We start from the raw sequence: 22,195 nt of genomic DNA, 5'->3' as shown, positions 1-22,195 counted from the left end.
GTCAATGGAGAGCGACGTCGTCGCATGGTGGCCATCTTGCTACGGCACCACAGCTTTATATATATCTATGGGTTAAAAAAACGCTAACATTTTATTATTATTTTTGGCTCCAAATTACACCAAACTTAAACTGAAGCATCATCATCATGAGATGAATTCACGCACCTAGTTTCATGCAGTTTCATCCATTTTGCTAGGAGCTATGAGCATCTGTTGTTGGGTTAGTATTATCACATCAGATGATCATAACTCCTAGGGAAATGGATGAAACTGCATGAAACTTTGTGCCTGAATCCCTCTTATGGCATAGATGCTTCGGTATAATTTTGGTGTAATTTGGAGCCCATCAAAAATATAGTGTTTTTAGTGTTGTTTTTTTTGTTGTTGCCATATCTCGGGAACGGAATATGCTTGTAATAAACCAAACCGTTTGTAAATCCGTCAAGATTTCAGCAAGTTATGAGTATTTTTGTCTGTGCACCCTCCAACAGCTACCAGAGAACGTACCAGAAAGCCTGCCGTAGCAAGATGGCGGCGCTTCAACGACGCTGGTGACTCCGCCTTAAGCCATCTAGCCTTATATGTCTATGATTACAACCCCCGCCCTTCTTCTTCGTGTGATGTGATCTGACTTGCTGCTCTTTCAGGCGTTTTACTGCCACCCACTGGTTCCCTGAAAGCAACATCAGTAACTCTCGTCGACTTTCTTTTGCAAGGTTTTTTACATCGAGTTACACTTTAGTTACAACGGAGGCTATAATTTGTTTCTAGATGGTAAATTGAATGAATGAATCAACAAATAATACGAATAAAATATAATGTCCGGAATAACAATGAAAAAGTGCAGACCGATGGTTATGTTATCACGTGGCTCGTTGGTCTAGGGGTATGATTCTCGCTTAGGGTGCGAGAGGTCCCGGGTTCAAATCCCGGACGAGCCCACCCTTTTATTATATTTACTATTACTATAATTATTATCTCTTCTGAAACACTTTGGATTCCGGGCAGTAACGTACTGTGTATCTACGGGCTGAAACACCGAACGCAACCGGCAAATGGATAAAACATGTGGGCCATGGCTGATGGTACCATATTCCACGTTTCCGTGCTTCCTTTTTCGACCTGTTTTCATTAAGTCTTGAGTAACATTCAGAATATTATTTTTTAAGAGCTTTTGTACTTGAAGTAAAAAGACCAGGGCTCGTCCGGGATTTGAACCCGGGACCTCTCGCACCCGAAGCGAGAATCATACCCCTAGACCAACGAGCCGGGGCATTACAGACATTGTCCTTTACTCCTCTATAGAGTGCATTCTCCCATGTTCTATTCGGAATTGCGTTTTTCATACTCGGGGAAATGTTTTTGAAGACTATGGCGATTAAGGTAAATTATGAGTAACAAATGATTATGCAATGGATGGAGCTACATAATTCACTCTAATGTCAAGAGCTGTCATGAATATCATGGCTTCTGACAAGCTCCTGCTTAGTAATAAGTAAGTCATGTAGTTGGCAGAGAAGAATAAAGACACACAACAATTCAATTAACTTCTTTTTATATATCATACATAAGACTGTCTTAATATAATACAAAGGGCATTGTCATAAACACAGCAAAGTCTTGACTAGATCTTACAATCTGTGGATACATGGACTTATCCTTTCCCCCATGCTGTTCAATTCTATAGTGCATGTTGCATGTACAAAAAAGTGATAAAATGTGAAATCAAAAATGAAGGAAAATATTGAAATTAAATAAGAGGACTTCGACTTCTGTTGGGTGTAAGATATGTGTTAACAAGAATACGCGTTTGTGTAAAACCCACAAACTGAACAGGCTTATGGAATATGGAACTTTTTTTTCCAACCATGTGCTTCTCATATAACCAAAAAGTAAGGTTTGTGATGTACATGCACTTACAATATACCCTGTGAAAATTATTAAGGTTTGAAGATCTAGCTTTCCCTGTTTGATTCAAACCCTACCTCATAGTGTTGTCCTGATGTAGTCAAGTACCTTTGCCAAAAGGCAAGGTTTTGCCACTAAGAAAACAGGAGTTCCTGCCCACTGAATGGTCACCAAATTGACAAACATAATCAACATACCAGCAGGAGCAAGGTAGTGAGTTCTATACTTCCTTTATTAAAAAAATATAAATATATACATAAATTCTATTTCAACTATTAAAAAGGGGCTGCATTTCATGACAACTGCTCTAAATAAGAGGTCAATCAGCATGATCTGAAATAGGCGCACACTTACGAGTCACTGCAGTCAATTTTTTTCTTTTTTTTCAGTCTTTATTTTGGAATGTTTAGTACCAGTATGAGTGCCAGTAATAAAACCACTGGCGATTTCTGAATGTCTCAAATTCGGTGGGGTATGAAAAATGATTGCAAATTTGCAATTAAACTTGACATCCAGATAAAACCCCAATCTCATTATAGGTAGCTTTACATTTGTGTTTGTGGAAATACCAAGCATGATTTCTCTATATGACGGTTTCTCCTCTGAACTGACAAGAGAATGACCTGTGCCCTGCCCTGGCTTTGAAATGTTGCGGGCAGGTTATTTTTTTGTCTAATTTCAAAGTTGATAAAATGAGCAACAGAAAAGAAAGCACTTCAAAATCCCTGATATAAAAAAAAATCTGGTTATTGAGTGTAATGTTCTGAGGACATGCATTGTCTGCCTAAGCCAAGCATGTGATTTTTGGGCTGACGGGCACGCTTTCCCTTTGAATAGGACAACAATCATGGGGATCTGCCCTACCAAATCAGAACAATACCATTCTAAACAAATTCAGATTTGCCACAATTATCCATACCCTGCCAGGACAATGACATAAAGTCTTGTTTCATGGCAGAAACTAGCGTGTTGACCAAATGATGTATGAAAGGCAGCAAAACCCTTTGAAATAGTATGATGGGGGCAAAAGAAAAACGACGACACAGAAATAGAACGCATTAGTCTCCTTTTTTTTTTACCATCAGCTTCTATGTTGCTACTCCGGAGCCTGCAGAGTAACTACCAAATTCTCTAACATACCAAAGTTTTAAAAGACTCCCAAAATAATCTACCAATTAATATGGAAACAGTTTTGGTAAAACGTTGCAAACAAATCTGGCCAGAATACACAATAGCCAACGATCTCAACAACGGTCTCCAGTTTTGCTAAAGTAATATATTGCAGCTGTTTTTGTATTGACGTTAAAATAAGATCTTGATAAACTTTGCGTCAAAAGTGGTGAACTGCTACATTATTGGTTACAGACACCTATATGCTATAAAACAACTGCTTTGGTATAAAAACATATCCAAAGGGAAAATAAATTCTTGTAAAATTCACAGCATAATTTGAGGAGAAAAAAGGCAGTCACTTAACTTTTTTTTTTCTTCAGTTTCCATGTTTTGGATGGAGAGACTTGTGCAGGTGGTTCTGATGAGGAACTACATGCAAAAGGGAAAAAAGTAACAAAACATAAAAGGGTAGACTCTGGAATAGATAGTTCTTTCCACTGCAAAATCCTTAATCAGTGAATAAGATTTTCAAGGAAGTAATGTTTAGGAGGTTGTTGTGTACAATAAGACCCTGTTATGTGGGGCCCTGCTGAAGAAGAAATCTTTGTCGAGAAAGGCCTCAAATTACCATTCTTATTTACCTTTTCTATGTTGTTTTAATTTCCTTAAAGAATTAAGGGCTGTCTAGAGAGAAAAATAGAGAAAAGCCATCTTAATTCAAATGATAATGTCCAGCTCCATCTCTTTCCAAGTCCATGAGTCATAAGGCCAAAGGGTTATCTAAGAACCAGCCACTGACTGTCTTCCTCTCACTGGGCTGGATCCTTTCGTCTCCCGAGCCCGCCGCTGCTCTCGTCTGTGCCAGGCCCGGCTGCAGCCTCTCGGCCTGAGGGGTGGTGCTTCCCTCGCCTCCGCCCCGGCCGGCGTCAGTATCCACCCGCGGGGTCTCCTCTCCACTCGGCCAGCACACGCTATAGGGACTCCACTGCCATGTGCTCCCCTTTTGCAGAGTTACACAATACCGACCAACAACAAGAAATATCACCGCAAACACTTCCCCTCGTTGTCAAGCTACAGGATTTACAAGCAGCTTTTACGTGAAATTTCACTTAAAAAAGGGCAAAATAATTAACAACCAGTGGAACAGTAATGTCAGGCATTCCACGGCTCGAACCGAAAGAGGACGCCAAGCATTTCGTCACTGACAGCTACCTTTAAAACAGCTTCAAACTTCACTTTGAAATGCTCCTCAGAAGATTTTTGCCACATAATACCATATGGTGATTACTTGGTGGTTACATGAAATCGGTGATATGGTAAGATGGATGTCTCAATCTTACTATGGTTATTCCGCAGTATTATTTTGTGCCTAATGATTGCAAAAGAAACTGATGAAAATTACATATATACTTTTTTAATAACAAAGGTTTTTCTCTGTAGTAGCGGTTCAGTGATATCTCCCTTCTGACGTGAGCAGCTTTTGTTCTCAACACACCTTGTAGTAAAAAACACCACCTTAAAAATGACGCACAGGGGGGAACACACAGCCAAATGTCAGTGCAGTCACGAGCTGGCCATAGAACTCTGCTGCACACACACTCCAGTCATTGGAGACTCCTCCCGGTCCATGCCCTGCCTCATGCCGAGGTGGCCTTCCGCTAGGTAGTGGGCAGGCCCTGTGTTCGTGCCCATGGGGAAGGCAGGGTGCGCTGCCATGCCAGTCTCCTGCCGCGGGTTCGAGAAGGCACCCAGCCCCATGCTCAGCCCACCATTCTGACCAAAGTCAAGGGCACCGGCGGGCAGGTGGCGGAGCTGGTAGGCCTGGTTGCCATGGTTCCCAGTGGAAGAGGACGATGTAGAGGAAGAGGAGGCAGAGGAAGACAGGGAGGTCATGGACAGATGGCCATGAACCACCTCCATGGAGTCCTGTGTCGAGGAGCTGTGTGTCGGGGAGGTGTAGTGGCGTGGGCGTGGCCGCGTAGCCATCATCTGCCCGTGATGGTGATGAGGGTGTGAGTGGGGATGCAGGGCCTTCGGGTGCTGAGGGGGAACATGGAAGGTGGTCTCCTGAACTGGGTGGGTCTCTCCAGTGACTGCCTCTGGTCCAACGCCACCTCCCCACACCAGTGGAGGGGGGTAAGGCTGTCTTGCCTGTCAACGGCAAGCAAATAAAAACAGTTACTTCTTGTGGCATAGGGTTGCTGCCTCTTTTTTTCCAGTGTTTGAGGGTAGTCTGTCTTTCTAAGTGAGATGATGGTATAGCAGATTGCATTGCGATTCCTCTGTCCCTCTCAATGAGACATCCTCAGACTGTATTTTTTCAGTAGATTAATGTTAATTGCAAGTTTTCATGATGCAGAGGTATGAACTAAGGTGCATGTTCATATGGAAAACCTATTTATTTTACTTTTAAATCAAAATTTCCAAAATTCCCCCGAGTTCACTAGTTAAACTAATTTGTTAACATTACTTCCTGGAGATTGTGGCAGTGTGAAATTTGCTTTCTAGAAGGCTGCATTACAAGTACATGTTTGCCCTGCCACCACACCATCAACAACACTCATCTGCAAATGACACCAAGAGGCTATCTTACGCCCGGTGCAAGGCGCTGTCATTGCTCGTTTCTAGCATTCAAAATCTCCCTTTTTTCCCTTTTATATACACTACACTGGGTCAGTACATCAATGCGATCAGCAACCCGGTGTTAATTAAAAGGAGAAAAACTGATATTTTGAGTGCTAGAAACTAGCAATGACAATGCCTTACGCCTGGCACCAGGCGTAAGATACAGCCCCAAATCTTTACTAAGAAAAACAAATGAAATAAATTGATTCGTTCTGAAAACAGTAATCATATAATACTGAATGAGTACAAATGTGAAAATTTAAGATATACGGTAATTGAGAAAAAAATACCTCCATTGTAAACGCATTAGATCAATAAATTAAAAATGTCAAGACTAATTTCCAAATATGACCAGATCTTTCCAGGGCAGCTTACTGACCTGTGGGCAGAGGCTGTCCCCATCGATGGCAGGCAAGGCCGTGCCAAAGTGCCCTCCACTGTGCAAGTGGTGATGGGTAGGGTCTGACCTCGCTCTGCCACTGGTACTTGTCCCAGATGACCCTCCTAAGGGGGTAAACAGAAGTGTCACAAGCACAGCCTTAACAATGTTACATAAACAAAACAGTCATGGCTCATGCAACAACAGGACTAGGAGACATTTGGTGAGGTACAAGACAAGACCAAATACCACTGCAAGTTCTACAGTTGTTTGAAGTTTCACAAAGAATGCAAATTCAGACAGCTACCTGTATATGATCTGATATTATTTTGCCGAGTACGGTAGTTAATAACTTGCTACCGTTCATAGCCCAGATGTCAAGTCACAAAACCACTTGCAAAAATGGTTTCTCAAGTACACAGGTACTCAAGTACTGACAAATGAATGGCTTCAAAGTTCTACTACTTGAATGATGGCTAATTATGTCTGCCTCCCCCAGCAGACACACATTCAAATGGCAGTTACCTGAACTAGAGGAGGTGCTGGAGGTGGTTCCTGAAGACTGGGACTGCTCCAGTGCAGGGCTTGTGGACACACTGCTGCTTGTATTGGTCCCCTCATCCGCAGTCTTCTTGAAGAAGCTGTGCTGCAGGGCATAGTACGGCTGGATGCGGCTCTTGGGGTCATAGTCCAGCATCCGGAGGATCAGGTCCTTGAACTTCAAGTAGTCAGCAACAGCGTGGCCAGACTCCCCTGCCCGCCGGCCACCTGGACCCCCTGCCTCCACACCCAGGATGGAGTGGAGCTTCCGCGAGGCTGGAGGCTTATACTGCTCAAGACAGGGAACACAGATCAACAAATGTATTAGCTGAATTCTGAATGACATTACACAACCTTGATTGGTTGTGACAATAATTCAAAGATAGAAATCACATTTATTAGCCACAGACTGTAGGATCAAAAGAGCAGCAAACAACTGAGCTCACCCTTTTGCCATCTTTGGTCTTCTTAACGCTCCATGTACCATCCGATAGCTTCTCGAAGAACTTCCTGGCTTTTGGGGCTAGGTCCATAATGTGATTAGGCGGGATACCAAGAACTTCAACTATTTTGTTCATCTGGTCCACCTGAGAGAAAAAGTGTTCTTCGTTACACCTGGTGTTAGAGTTAAAAGTATCTGCTGAATGTGTTCATCTGGTCCACCTGAGAGAAAAGTGCTCTTAGTTACACCTGGTGTTAGAGGCTAAAGTATCTGCTGAATCTTTTTTTTTAATGTAAAGCGTATGTCATCAAATGTTATCCAGAGGCCACAATAATTGATGATTTTGCAATGTGTTCAACATGTTACAAATAGTCTGACAACTCAATATGTGATTTTTTGTTTTTGTTTTTAAGTTTGAAAAATAACAAATAAGTGTTGCACACTCTTGGCTCCATATGCAGAGTCTTTAATATGCAATGACGTTCAATCATTGCATATCAATCAGGCAAATTGTTTCCAAACACACCCACCTAACTGTGAAGTCACAATATTATAATATTAATTATTAATAATAATTATAATATTTGTTTTTAAGTTTACCAACATCACATCCCAATCTTTGTGGCCTAGATGTCAGTATTTGTAGGCAGTATGCCAAATGAACGTTAAGTGTTATAGACACAGAACTAGAATAATGCCCTTGTTCTTCATGTATTCTGAGTTTTTGTGCACCCAAAACAAGTTGTCAGCTACTTTTGTTTTGGAATGTTTCTCATTTTAGACCGACCATGTTGCCTTCATATTTTTGTTCACATCAGTGAAGCAGTTAAAATCTGCATCCTTAGTTTTATTACAGGCCACGACACAGAACAAATTTGAGTAGATATTTCACTTCAGTGTTTGGCCTCACACCTCATTGGCTCCACTGAAGAGAGGTTCTCCAGTGTGCATCTCCACCAAGATGCAGCCCAGGGACCACATGTCGATGGCCAGGTCATAGGGCATTCCCAACAGCACTTCTGGGGAACGGTAGAAGCGACTCTGGATATACTGGTATATCTACAAAAAGAAACCAGGAACAGTCAGACCACCCATTTGTGACCACACACACACACACACACACACACACATATCTATCTACACAGATATATACTATATAAAATTGTAGATAGGTACCCTCTGTCCCAGTTGGCATGAGCTGCCAAAGTCCACTATTTTGATGGCACTCCTCTTGGGGTTACACAGGAGGATGTTCTCAGGCTTCAGGTCACAGTGGATGATGCTGAGCTCAGGCGTGGCCAGGAAGAGCAGCGCCGTGCATAGCTGCTGGGCAAACTTCCGGGTGAGGTTGAGCGAGACGCCACGGAAGTTGGTATTTCGCAGTAGGTCATACAGGTTATATGAAAGCATCTCAAACACGAGGCAGAGGTGGTTCCGGAACATGAAGTGACGCTTGAGGTGAACTGCAGAGGAACCAGAGTGCACACAGGTCAGTACAGTAAGACGAAAGGAAGCTTAATATTCAATTAAGTCTTGCACGTCATCAGATGAACATTGAAAAGAGTGCATTACCTATGTAGTATTTCATCTCGGTATCATGTTTGTTCATGAGCTCTAGGAGGCGCACTTCAATCTGGGCTTGATTGAGAAAAGCTTTCTTGTTCTTGATGATCTTAATGGCAACCCATTCCTGCTCTGCACGGTCATAGGCTTTCACAACCTGAAGATGCAAGGAAGATAAAAAATAATTATGTGCATCTCAAAATGAGTGTATAAATACCATTTTCAATTTAACTGTAAGAAAAATACATGAGATGGCATTAAATCTCTCAGGTTATACAGAGCAAAACACAACATCACTACTAGGTTTCTATATTTTTAATATTAATTTTGTCTCATTGTCTCTCATATAGCCTACTCATGCAATAGTGTGGGTATAATTAAGCACCTGTCCAAATGACCCTTTTCCTATCAAGGAATCAATCTCATAGCGATCCATCCACTTCTCCCCATTCTTGACGATGTAGTCATAGTTATCATCGTCATAGCCATCATTGAAGACCTTCCTCTCCTTTTTGTGACTGGAGTCTTCACCCTGACCCTGTTGGTGCCGCCGCTTCTTTTTTGCATAATACACCTGTAAAATAAAATAAAAAAAATAAAGGCAAAAGACATGATCAGAGACGGACGTAATATTTTGTACTTGAGTTGTCAAAATTCCAAATTAAGAAACCTTACACTTTCATGCTGACAAATAATTTGGACACTTTCATGCTGACAAATAATTTGAAAAAGTACAATTTAAAAATAAAGAAAATAAACCCACTAACCTCATTGATGTGTTTGTATGTTTTGATAAGGTCAATGGAGAGCTTCCTCAGGGGAGCTGAAGTTGGGTCACGAAAGCACTGGGGCATGTGCCTCTGAAGTATCAGGAAAAACACATTACATTTCATTCAGATACATTATCAATATGCACGGTACTTTTTATACGTACGAGAACTTGTGCTAAATCTTAAAGGCCATTCAGTAAATGTGGGAAATCTTTAAGTGGCTGGAGTGGAGGAAACATTTGACAAGCAACTAGTCTGCGCAGTGATAGCGGTAAAAATCAAGTGGCCTTGTGGAAAAAAAGAAAGAAAAAATCATTTCACAGAAGTATTACTATTCTTTCAACATCACACGTTAACGCCAAAATAAATCATATAGCATTATGCATGTGGTATGGCTTGGGACCCCATTGTCTACATTTTTTATGATGACCCAATCTTGAAGTATGTATAAAACAATGTTTCTATAGCTTGAATGGTGAATTAACAGTAACAGTATACCTGATTGGCAGTGAGCTGTGGTGTCTGGTCGCTGTACGGTAAGACCGCAGCAGATTGGTCAGTGCTTGGCTGGTGGCGGTCACTGTACTGCTGGTGCGTATGGGGCATTGGAGCAGCCATCTGAAGACCAGCAGTGTGGAAAGAAAAAGAGGGCGCAAGCCGGACGGACGAAGGTTTGCATGCTGAAGTCTCTCCTCCTGGAAGAAATTAACATTGTTATGAGTTGCATGTTCAGTTAATTCTACATGATATACCACAAAATATATCATGTACCATATAACAAAGGGCAATTTTCAGGATGTAAAACAGGTGCATTTCTTCTTTCACACAAAAGACACATATGGCCAAATAAGACAGCTAAAAATATAAATATAGGCCTGGGCTTCAAGCCGTGCAGATTTATTATCAATAACCATCATCTACAATATAAACAAAAAACCATAGTGCAAATTTCCACATAAAACAAAAATGGATTAATACACCATTAAGAGAGACTTGGAAGTAAAACCTAAGACAAATTATGCATTTGTAATATTACCATGTATGTTGACATTCTGATGCTCATACATTTATATGGACTAAGACAATACTAATATTTTGAGAGAACAAGAACTAAAGGATAAATTCATTGCTCAGGCAAATATCAAATCAAATACATTGTTTTGCATAAAATATAAAATGTCATGAAATGCATCAAAGGATGTGAACAAACTCAAGATATATAACAGTCATATCAACCTTTGTGAAGAAAAAGCAGCAGAAATGGTGGGTTTAACAGTAAAAGGGGCTGAAAATAAAACCTCTCCACACTGTACAGTGAATCATCCTTCATTTTAAGCCAGAAGGAATCAAAAAATTGTTAAATAGCATGTTCAGCTATCAGCATCTCTCACCAGACAACACAATTCACCAGTGCTACACAGTAACCACTATTCAGAATCCCAGCAACAGCACCTAATTAGCATAGCCTATCACCACAGAGATACAGCGTGATTTGGCAAGCCCATCAATGCACAGACCAATCACAACGCAGTATGCAAATAGCCTACTTTTGTTGCCAGGGCAGAGCTGCTCCCATTTTCCAATGAGAAAACAAGAAATAAACAAGAAATAAAATTGAACTTTGGCACACTTAGACGCTGCTTTCAACACAAGAGCCTGACAGCAAAATAGCAGCACAGCCCAAAACCTGCACTCCATCTGAGAGCGTTAGAAAGCTGACCCAGCTGTGGAAAAGGAAGAAATACAGATCCAGTAAAAGAAATAAGAGGAACTGTGATAGATAGAACAGGTTATAAATTAAGAAAACTAAACTATATGATTTAACATAGTACTGTGTGAGAATGTATACATGTATCTACATATATATCTATATAAATATTTATTTTATATTATATATATATTATTATATACACACATTATTGAATTTAAGAGGGGATGACCCTCAAGTGACAAGGATTCAACTATGCATTCTGTTAAAGAAGCATTGTATTTTTTCTCAATTTTATAGGCCTTATATCCTAATTAAAGCATTTCAATATATATTTATATAATATATTTTTTTAATCATGTGTTTAGCTCTTTTTGAAAACCTATCACTGTTCAAGCACTAAAATGACAAGACTGATTTGTCAGGATGACTGGAGTGTCTTTAATTCCTGCAACCTAAAGACCATAATGTCATCTAGTTTTACATTATGACACCATATCAGACAATGGGGGGAGGGGGGGATAATACAATTCCAACCCATGGAAATATGAAATACTGTGTTCACTACAGAGCTTAATTATGACCAGACATTGTTTGACTTCTTCCACTTTATGATGCCTTTCAATTTAGAAGATTAGATGCCTTATTCAGCCAGAGCAGTGAAATTATTGAAAGGGAAGAACAGAAGTGTGCCACTCCCCACCAAAGGGTAAAGACTTAATATATGGCAGCTAACCTGGATGCATCGTCTCCTGTAAAATTTCATATCATCCTGGGAGGAGAGTCCAGCAGCAAACCACAACCCACTACAAAGAATAAAAACAGATCATTATCATTGTGCATCTTTGGAGGGATTTAACTTCATATTATATTAAGTGATTAAACTTTTGTTAAAAGAATGTAGGGGAAACCCAAACAGACGAAAGGCCTACAGACGTAGGCCCCACCAAAAAAAACTGTGGTGGTGGTGGGAATTCATGAACTATCAAGAAATTCTGAAAATATGGCTGGAATTCAAAAAGAAGGAAAGCTGCTTATAAATTGAGTAGACCAAACAGTCAAAGGCAGTTAGTGCCTACACAATGGCATTTTCAAAACACAAAAGGTGTGAAGCTCTTGTGAAAAACTGTTAAGACACATAGCCTAGTTGACTCAGGGAGGCACAGACTAGTATACTACCTATCAATCAAAACAAATCAGGATTAATGTTGTTGTGGATTTCATAATACTGGATATCTCCTCTCAGCATGTCCATAGGCAATCCATATGAAAAGTATAGTAGGTCCAAGGCCCTGAATCTGTGGTTCACAAAAAAAAAAAACGAGTCACAGCCTAACTGGTCAAAGTAAAATTACTGTACAAGATTATGCAAATTTACAAAGAAGTGAAAAAAGTTTGTTTTGAGCACATCTCCCAAACGCAATACCTGGTAACAGGCCAACTGGCAAAACTACATGATTAATTTAACTTATTTGAACGACCAATAAAGACCATAAAACCATTAAACAAGCGCACTTGTAGCTCCCATCTCCATTCTGAACGTTGAGAGATCATTCTTCATTTTCAGTACTGACTTATGAACAGTTCCTTCTGTGGCTTCTATTCATCACGGCGTCAACGGGCCTATTTAGGTGTAAATATAGCTAGCTAGCTTCAGTAGCTGTCTCGTATCGTAAGTGATGGCTATGTAAAATATCTCTTCACAAGCCTACGTTTCATCGTCCCAAATCAAGCTGATAACCACAGCCATTCCAAAGCTGAACGAAATAATTAGAAGCTAAAGATTCAGAAGGTACCCGAGTAGCGCTCTGTACTTACAGTTGATGGGGTAGATCTCGTCATGGTTGGAATTTACAGAGCATATTCAATGTATTTCGCGTCTTCACTTGCTACATATCGTTCATCTATGCCTCGAATTCCCCGTATAAATGACACACGTTAACGTTAGCACTCTAACGTTAACTAGCTATCGTTACCTCCGTTACCCTACAAACTGCGGGACAAGCAAGCCAACCTCACCTATCCACCGTTAGCTAGTGACGCTATGTTCAGCCAGCGGGTTGTGGGCCCATTCAGCTGGCTCGTCAACAAGCCAACGTTAACCATTAACGTTAGCCAAATTAGCTAACAGGCGTTAGCCAAGTTAGCTAGGTGTAGGTGAGCTAATGTTAACCTATTACCAGGAAACTCCGATGACACTGACAACAATCCATGCAATTAAACACTGCATTCACAGCAAAGCGAATGTGGACGTTAGCTAGCAGTGTACGTTAACATCTGATCCATTCGCAACGTTACAATGACAATCTCACATATTGCAAGGTGAGCTGTAACGTTAACACCGTTCCAGCATGATTCCCCATCCAAGCACACACAATCCGTTATCACCTTTAGCCCACTACTAGCTGGGGAGCTAATCCTGTCTAACGTCAACGTTAGTCCGTTGACCTACTGACTGAAAGCAAACGTCGCTAGCTGCAGAAGAGTCGGCACCGCCACAGAACGTTAGCTAGCTTCCATACCTACCGTTACCGTTCTCTCAACTTTACTGTTGCGTCCATCATTGTTAACGTTAAATGTTAACGTTAGACATTCAGCAGACTCGCCAACGTTGGATTTTAAGCTAACGATAGCTGACGTCAAATATATTGTTTTACAAATGCTCACCTCTGATGGCACGATCTTCATTTAAAGTCCAATAACCTGTATGATGAGGCAACTTATCCAGCTTGAGATTCTCCCCTCCCTGCACGGTTAGCGAGTAACGTTAAACCCGATCCCCTTCTTCTGACCGGCAAACTCTACAATTCGTCAGCCAATTTCACCATGCTTTTTATACCATACGCTTTCACGAACAGCATCGGTGACCACGGCAACATTGACTAGTATCAGCTGATGACTAGCAACTTGCTAACGTTAACTAGCACGCATAACTTACTAGCTAACCTTAGCAAACTGGCTAGCTGTTCGTTGACAAAATGAACGCGGCTAACATTAGCTAGCAACCCTGGCTAGCCCGAAGCTAACAATTCTAGCTACCGCTAAATAAACGTTGTGCCAAATTCCAATTTTACGTGTCTTTACAAATTCAGCGTCGGTCACTTCGAGACATGCAACAATTTAGATAAATCCAAATTACTTAAAAAAGATGAAACGGAAATCGTGTCCTCTGATAATTTTGGTTAAGAATTTTGTGTCAATTTTCACAAAATGGCGCGCGGTCCAAACCTGCGCAGTGAACCGGCCCGGTGGACCAGAGACACGGACAACTGAGTTAGTGCGGCGCCGCCTAATTATTTCAACTATGTTAAATCGTCGGCCTCTTGATTTTCTTAATCCGATCCACTCGACGCATTTCTTTAACCAAAAACGTCAAATATATATCCACTGACAGCATTATTCCGGCGGGAAGGGAGAACATTTGAAAAGACTGAGCTGGGGGGAAAAAAACCTTCTGACAAAATGGCGATGCTCTAGCTTGTTGCCATGGCAACTGTCAATCAAAAAAATAAAGTACCCGGATGTACCAATGACGAATAAAATCTACTGCCCAGAGTTACAACAGGAGGATATTCTCATAACTCTGGCGTTGTCCTCCTTGTTTGTCCCTGTCTGTCTTCGCCGTGTTTAGTCTACCAGCGACTGTAGGCTTCAACAGTCCAAATTTACCTCTGCAGTCTCCACTATGTAGCCTATTCCTAGAACATGTGACAGGTTTCATTTCTGGTTTATATATTTTACATTTTAATCTGTTTGCATGTTTGTTTGTTGTCTTTATTAATATGTTGATCTGAAGATTAATAACCAAAATTGACTTATAGATTGTTATTCTGTATAAGCACTCAATTTCTAGGGTGGAGACTCTGGAGCCGATGCGCCATGGGCACACTTTGTGTGTGTGGGTGTGGACACGCACGTGTGCATGTGGTGTGTGTGTGTGTGTGTGTGTGTGTGTGTGTGAACAAACTCATGCCAATGCCTGTGCCCCTTCTGTAGTCTTCATCATTCAGTCTATGACATCACTGATGATGTCATAGACATTGTGACATCATCAGTGATGTCAGACTGACATCACAATTGCTTGAGTGACATCACTGATAACAGTCTACATACAATGTCAATCATCACTGATGTCACAATGTCTATTAGTTAGACTGCCTTTGACTGTCTAGATGATGACAATGATGTCATCACTCTGGTCACCATTCGGACAATTGTGTGGCATGACATCATCAGTGGGTATGACATCATCAACAGTAATAGGGTACTGCAGGGATGATGTATTTTTGTAGGCTTATCCAGAAATCGCCGCCATTTGGTTCATCAGTGGAAAAGTCTATGGGGTTTTAGAATGGGAATTTCACTTAAGTTATTCACGTTTGTGAAGATTATCATGCTGAACACAAATTTGCGTAAGCCTACAAGTTATCATATTTCATAATTGCCTGATTCGATTATTGTTTTTTTTAGTAATAACTTAATACTCAATAACAAGTAATAATATAATAACTTTATTTAGAAGCCTAACTAGCTCTGAAAGCAGAATTATAGAGAAAACAATGGCAAAGAGACAACTATTATTCAATTTAACAATCGCTATTTTTATCCGTAATGCGAAGAATTCCCAGATTCATTCCAGAAAAGTGTTTCTGCTAATTTTGGAGGTGATCAGAGCAACGATGCACCTTGCAACTCCGGACACACGCGCGCGCGCGCACACACACACACACACACACACACACACACACACACACACACACACACACACACACACACAGCTCTCCAATCCTACAAAATATTGCTGTATTTCACCAGATTGATTCCAGACCCTGAAAAGCGTTTCTGCACGTTTTGGAGGTGATCGGAGCCACTTTGAAATTGACCAATTCAAGAAGGAAAGACAGCAAGACACCCAATCAAGCTGCAGCACCGCGAGTAGCCAGGTGACAGAGAGCAGGCTACACGCAAATAAAATCACATGCGCAAGCACTGTTACAGTCTAGCGCAGTGTTCCCCAAACTTTTTTCTGGGGACACACTTTTTAAAAATGACAAACCATCATGACCCAATTCAGGCCTGTTGCCACTTCAAAGATATGTTTGATCAATCACAACTTCTATAAGTGACTTTGTGTGTAGTCACCTGAAAAGTCACCCGGGCGAATCCATCTTGTGCTCCTGTGTAGGACCACGAGATGTAGTCTCGTGAGATCTGGCAAGTGCTGTCACTCACCTGGAAGTGATGTCACGCAACAGGTTGTTTTCAGGTGATGTCACATCAAGATGGCGACCAGGGCAAGACCATTGACCATTTGCATACTCGCTTTCCTCCATTCTCCATAGTAGCTCTGGGAGAGCTGCCCCTCAGACGTCACACAGACGTCATCCAAATCACGTGGTCGAAAACAATCTATTGCTCGACTGTGATGTCAAGATTCAAGATTCAAGATTTTTATTTTTTATTTTTTATTGTCACTCCGTAGTACAAGTATCACGTGTGAAATTCTTGTGCTGTAGGCTCCGTTACAACATAGTGCAAATAACAGTATAACAGTGCAAAAACAGGGCATATAGATGCAGTAAAACAAGAGAACAACAAGCAATAACAGTAAACTTTTCCTTTTCTTTTCTAGCGTAGACCCCTTAAAACATGATTAAACATTCTGTTTGCACAGGTGCAAATAACATAGGCATAATTATCATATGTAATGGTAGCAGCTGCTACATGATTGTTTATTTGTGTGTGTTAAGGAGTCTCGTGGCCTGCGGGAAGAAACTGTCCCTCAGGCGATTTGTTCGTGCTTTTGGGACCCTGTATCTCCTCCCTGAGGGTAACAGGGAGAACAGGCTGTTGTGGGGGTGGTATGTGTCCTTGATGATCTTCACTCTGTCACTCGAGCAACTGTGATCTTAGTCACAATTTGTGACGGAAGTGATGTCAGTCGGACAGTTGTGTGTGTAAGTGTATTGAATGCATTTGCAATTGTTCAATTGTGATGTCACCCGAGTTCTGGGTCTGGATTTAGGTCTGGATCGAGGCAACAAGGAAGAGGGTGTGTGTGTGTGAAGTGATGTCACTCAACTGGAAATTATGTCACGCAATTGCTCGACTGTGATGTCATCAGGTAGTTGAGATGTAGTCACCTAAGATGTCACCTAAAGCCCCAATTATACGCCATTTTCATACAAAAATGAAAATGCGTCCGTTTCCAACGGTGTAATTGTTACTGCCCACACATACTTCCATGTGTCTTTCATGTTGGTATCATGTTAAGCAATACATCCACCAGTGGGCAGTAGAGAGTCAAATGTGAGTGTGTGTGTGGTTCTGCTCCTTTTCATGTGTATCCGTAAGCTTTCAGAGAACGGACAGAAATATGCACGAAATTAATGCAGAAAAGTCTCTGTCCGTCTCTGTCTCCGTCTTTAACGTAGAGTATAATTGGGCCTTTAGATGTAGTCACCTAAGAAGTCACCTAAGAGGTCACCTGGAAGTGATGTCACTCGGGCAGTTAAAAATGCCCCATGTTAATTTCCTAATAGTGTTGGGCAGGTTCACACAGCTCTGATTAAAAGTGTCAAGTTACTTTTTACACACACGGTTACAAACATGCAAGTTTGGAGCAAATTTGTTGAATTTTAATCTCGCTTTTCGATTTGAGTCCAAAACAACTCTGCTTTTACTCTCTCACACAATCAGATGGGATAGAAAAGCATGTGGGCGCCGGCCTGATTAGTCTCTGCTGATCACTTAAGAGCAATTTCTGCAAACTGGCCAACTTTTGATTTTGTGGTGGCCCGTGTCAGTATTGTGGCTCTTTGAGTTACATTCATTTCTGTGACTCACTTGAAAGTGGATGTCTGCCCTGTGCAGTAATTCTATATGCAGACTCAAAAATTATTGCTACAGAATGGGGATGGCAAGTCCAAGGGCCTCTGGTGGACAGGTGCAGAATGGCATCTGGACAGCAAGATTGTGGATGGATCCCAGATGTCACAAGAAGCTGAACAGGGACACCAATCAGGGTGGGTGGAGGGAGTCTGGAGGAGGGATCCGGAGGCAAGATGCTGGACAAGGGCAGAGCAAGAAACCTCAGGTAGTTGGCCTGGGTGCTGACCTGGGATGGAGCAGAAAACCTCAGTCGACGGCCTGGGTGCTGGTGATGAAGATGATGCAGCTCCGGCGTTTGGCCTAGCTGCTGGCGAAGTAGGCGGAACCGCTCTGGATGGCGGCAGTGTAGATAGGACCACTCGAGGGGTCGCAACGAAGGCGGGATTACTCAGGGGGCCAGCGATGAAGTCCCAGGATCGCTCAGGGGGCTGGCGACGAATGCTGGGTCACACGGGAGTTCGGTTACGAAGGCTGGCCCGGGAGATTGGCAAAAAAGCCTGGTCCACTCAGGAGGTTGAGAAGCTGGGACTCAGGGAATGTAGCCGAAGATTTGGCTGCAGGTCGGGGCAGGATGCAGGATGAACAACCGGCATCTGGAGTGCAGGACCGGACTCTCATGTCTGGACTGCAGAATTGGAGACAAAATACAGAAGTAACAACATGAGGGACATCTGGTGAGCGGGGAGAAATAAGGAGAGCTAATTAGTCAACTAACATTGCCGCTTTGTCATGCACCTTGTGTGTTGGATGTTGACGTACACGGCACCTTGATTTCTTGGAAACCAGACAGAGAATTCTGACCAAGGCTGGAGGCTGAACCCTTCGGCTGTGGGTTGGGGGCTGCAGCTATCTAGTGTGGGGAGGGGGCTCCATCCCCTTGAGCCCTGCACCGTAACCAAACCCTAACCCCAACTAAGTGGTTACCAGTACCTAAACCTAAACACCCTCACCCCCTGTCCCTCACCCCATGCCTCACCCCAACTCCAAGGCATCACTGACCTTTGGCTAACCCCAACCCCCCTTGTTGCCCTGTGCCTCGATCACCCCAACCAGGTGCGCCCGTGTGCATCCAAACATGGCACACAAGGGTACTGTGCACGTCCAAGCGTGTTAACTTCCGGCGCACAAGTTGTGTGACAAAGCAGCAGACTGAGAACATGTTGGATTGGAGGGGGAATCTCAATAGCAGTGCAGGGCTAACAAAGGTACATGCAGGGCAGGTGTGGAGGGAACAGCAGGCTGGGGGAGGAGCACACAAGGGGGAAAGGCCGAGGGCCTCTGGTGGACAGATGGGGGATGGCAAGTCTAGGGCTTCTGGTAGACAGGTGTAGAAAGAGTGTGACAGGTGCGCCTTGTACAATGTTTCAGCAACGTTTTCGAGGGATAAAATGAAAGTGGTTAAAGTCCAGGGCCAGATAATCACTGATGTTCTTGAGGTTGTGTGCTGAGCAGCGGTCTAATACCGTGTGCTCCACATTTTATCATCTCAAAGATGTTCATGTATGTAAGTCAATCAATCAATCAATCAATTTTATATTTATATAGCGCCAAATCATAACAAAAGTTATCCCAAGGCGCTTTACAAAATAGAGCAGGGAGAAGACCAGGCTCTTTATTTTAGACCCAACAATTGAATCAATTCTCACATGCACTGGCGATTTCATGTGGCAATTGAAACAATTACCAAGGAAAAGACCCCTTTAACAGGGAAGAAAACCTTGAGCAGACCTGGCTCTTGGTGGGCGTTCCTCTGCCATGAGCAGTTGGTTTGAGAGAGAGAGAGAGAGAGAGAGAGAGAGAGAGAGAGAGAGAGTGATGGCAGTAATAATGATACCATTAACAACTACAAAAATTAAGAGCATAGTAATAGTAATAGTAATGCACAGTTACAACAGTAGTAACAGTAGCAGCTGTAATAAGAACAGGACTAATAGTAGTAGTAGTGGTGGTGGTAGGTCTCTTCTCACTGGAGGCAGTTTCCATAGCTCCTGCAAGAAATATGTAAACCATGCTGTATTGTAAACAAGGCTATAAGTCAGATATCGCACGCTTGTTTATCCATCTATATGAGCAAAGCTATGGGACAGTAATTGCACAGTTATTGATTTATTGAGACAGCTTTGGGACAGTCATTACACAGTTATTGCACAGTTACCACCTTTCCCCTTAGATCTGTGTGTGTGTGTGTGTGTGTGTGTGTGTGTGTGTGTGTGTGTGTGTGTGTGTGTGTGTGTGTGTGTGTGTGTGTGCGCGTGTGTGTGTGTGCGTGCGTGCGTGCGTGCGTGCATGCGTGTGTGTGTGTTTGTGTTTGTGTGTTGGGGGGGGGGGGTTATGTGCATGAGGTAGGTGCAACTTATTACTACTAGTACTAGTTACTAGGGATGTCACAATATAGCGTCCCACAATATATCGCGATATCAAAACGTGACAATATGTATCGTTGAGATGAAATCTCATATCGTGAGAAAAAAAAGCTGAACATGGTGGCACTGATCTGCATCTCATTGCATGCTCGCTCTCCTTTTCATTGCTTTGTTTGAACAGACGAGGGACGTTACAGACACGGAGGATGAAAATGGTGAAATTACTCAAATTAGCGTGGAGGATGCCCCCTCAACTTACAAATCGATCGCAAAAAAATATTGTTAAAATATCGTATCGTATCGTTATCGTGAACCCAATATCGTGTATTGTATCGTATCGTGAACTGAGTGTATCGTGACACCCCTACTAGTTACTCATTTTCATAGGTGTCGCCAAAGAGGGCGAAATGGAAAGCTTTGAACTTTACACTGTGACTAGAACAACAGTAAATTCCAGGCCATGGAATCAATCTAGCATTTTTTAAAGCAAAGAAACAGATTCCCAATAATGACATCAAACATCACTATAGACAACATCCAGTTCACCTATGAGACAGGTGAGAAAGATGTGTGAACCCTACTCAAATTTATGTACAAACATCTGGAAAGTCTAGGAACATGTGTGATTTAGCATTAAATGTTCATGTTGAATTCTACATTATTTTTGAACATGTTCTCAGAGGGTGAAAGTAAATAATGCCTCATCTTCCACTTGATCACCTCAGGGATTGTGTCTTCTCCCGTTTCCTATACACTACACACCAGTGACTTCATGGCTCATCATTGGGACAGGCACGTTGTGAAGATCACTGTTACACTAGTCTTGCTGGCCAGCCTCCTCTCCCCGAAACCGACGCCTCGAATGGGAGAGCAGAGTAGAGCGGGGGAGGGTTTATCCCAGTTATGGAGACCTGCGGCGCCAGACTCCTCGGACGGAAGGGAGAGGAGACTGGCCAGCGAGACTACTGTTACACTGTTATCATAAGCATGTTACAACATCATGATACAATGTAGGAGTGTTTTGTTGGGGAATTCCCACAGTGGTGTAGTGATACATCTCATGTCCGAAACAACAGGACAACTAATTTGAGGAAATACACTCTAAACAGTAAGTCTATAAGCCTTGTATCAAAGGTCAGAATATTGAATTAAGCATTACAATGTTCAGAAACCATTATTGATTAACTACATGTGAGTATCGTACTGACTCAATTTGTAAAAAGTGTGAATAATATTTTATGGTTTTCAATCTGAACATGTCTTTGTTTAACACATATTTTGTCAAACTGCCTTCTCAGACTGAAAATGAAAACCCTCATTGATGTCCATGTAAGAGACGCCCTAAAGCCCAGAGTGCCATACATGTCATTCCTTGTGGGGAGAATGACTCAGTTAGAATCCCTCATTTATAAACAAATAAAACTTTATTTTGTTATAATTTCATACAATTGGGGGGGGGGGATAAAGAGAAGAACTAAGAAGCAATAAATAACATAGTACACACCTCATTAGCAACAGGTGTGCACTTTGTTTCCTGCAGTTTTTGAATGTCAGTAGGCCCATGCCAGAGCTGTATAATAGAAGAGTTTGCGACATCTCCATTCACTCCAATGGACCAGTTTTTTTTTACCTCACAAAAGTTCCTGGAAGTAGGGTTCTGGGTTAAGCAGCGCTGTCGAGTTGTGGCAAAATTGACCGTGTGATGTACTTTGAAAGGATCAGACGTTTAAAGAATCAAATTGTATATTATCAGCTTTATTTTATGCATTCAAACGTAGCGCAAGCCCCCTTCCTGGCTATTCATTGGCTACATGTCACGCATTTTGGACCTCCGCTGCTGCCACTCTCTTACTAGATTGCTCTGAGTATGCCTATCTCCAAACTGACCTAAGT

The 22,195-nt window shown here is 42.1% G+C and overlaps 1 protein-coding gene across 4 annotated transcripts; it reads right to left on the bottom strand.

The window, feature by feature from the left end:
* Positions 1-1,580: 1,580 nt before the first annotated feature.
* On the bottom strand, positions 1,581-14,448 carry dyrk1ab (dual-specificity tyrosine-(Y)-phosphorylation regulated kinase 1A, b). Of its 4 annotated transcripts, none has more exons than XM_083636921.1 (12): positions 13,716-14,448; positions 11,785-11,854; positions 9,839-10,035; positions 9,338-9,430; positions 8,956-9,144; positions 8,580-8,727; positions 8,184-8,470; positions 7,920-8,066; positions 7,012-7,152; positions 6,551-6,854; positions 6,026-6,150; positions 1,581-5,172 (listed from the first exon to the last, which is right to left on the bottom strand). In XM_083636921.1, exons 2-12 carry the CDS (start codon positions 11,792-11,794, stop codon positions 4,585-4,587), a joined length of 2,229 nt encoding a protein of 742 aa, XP_083493047.1. In that variant the 5' UTR covers positions 11,795-11,854; positions 13,716-14,448; the 3' UTR covers positions 1,581-4,584. The 4 variants fall into 4 exon arrangements, with proteins under 4 accessions (XP_083493047.1, XP_083493048.1, XP_083493049.1 ...); XM_083636922.1 differs by lacking the exon at positions 13,716-14,448 and adding an exon at positions 12,867-13,063; XM_083636923.1 differs by lacking the exon at positions 11,785-11,854.
* Between the last annotated feature and the right edge of the window lie 7,747 nt (positions 14,449-22,195).

The sequence above is a fragment of the Poromitra crassiceps genome (genome assembly GCF_964638095.1).
Source record: "Poromitra crassiceps genome assembly, chromosome: 5".
NCBI classification, from domain to species: Eukaryota; Metazoa; Chordata; class Actinopteri; order Beryciformes; family Melamphaidae; genus Poromitra; species Poromitra crassiceps.
Note: the sequence above shows the minus strand (reverse complement) of the source record. Positions and strands in the feature narration are given on the sequence as shown.

Coding starts and splice junctions, on each gene's coding strand:
- dyrk1ab (XM_083636921.1), bottom strand. Junction 8,471..8,579: donor CGAGATGAAATACTACATAG/GTAATGCACTCT, acceptor GTTCCTCTGCAG/TTCACCTCAAGCGTCACTTC. Junction 6,151..6,550: donor CAGCACCTCCTCTAGTTCAG/GTAACTGCCATT, acceptor TTACCCCCTTAG/GAGGGTCATCTGGGACAAGT.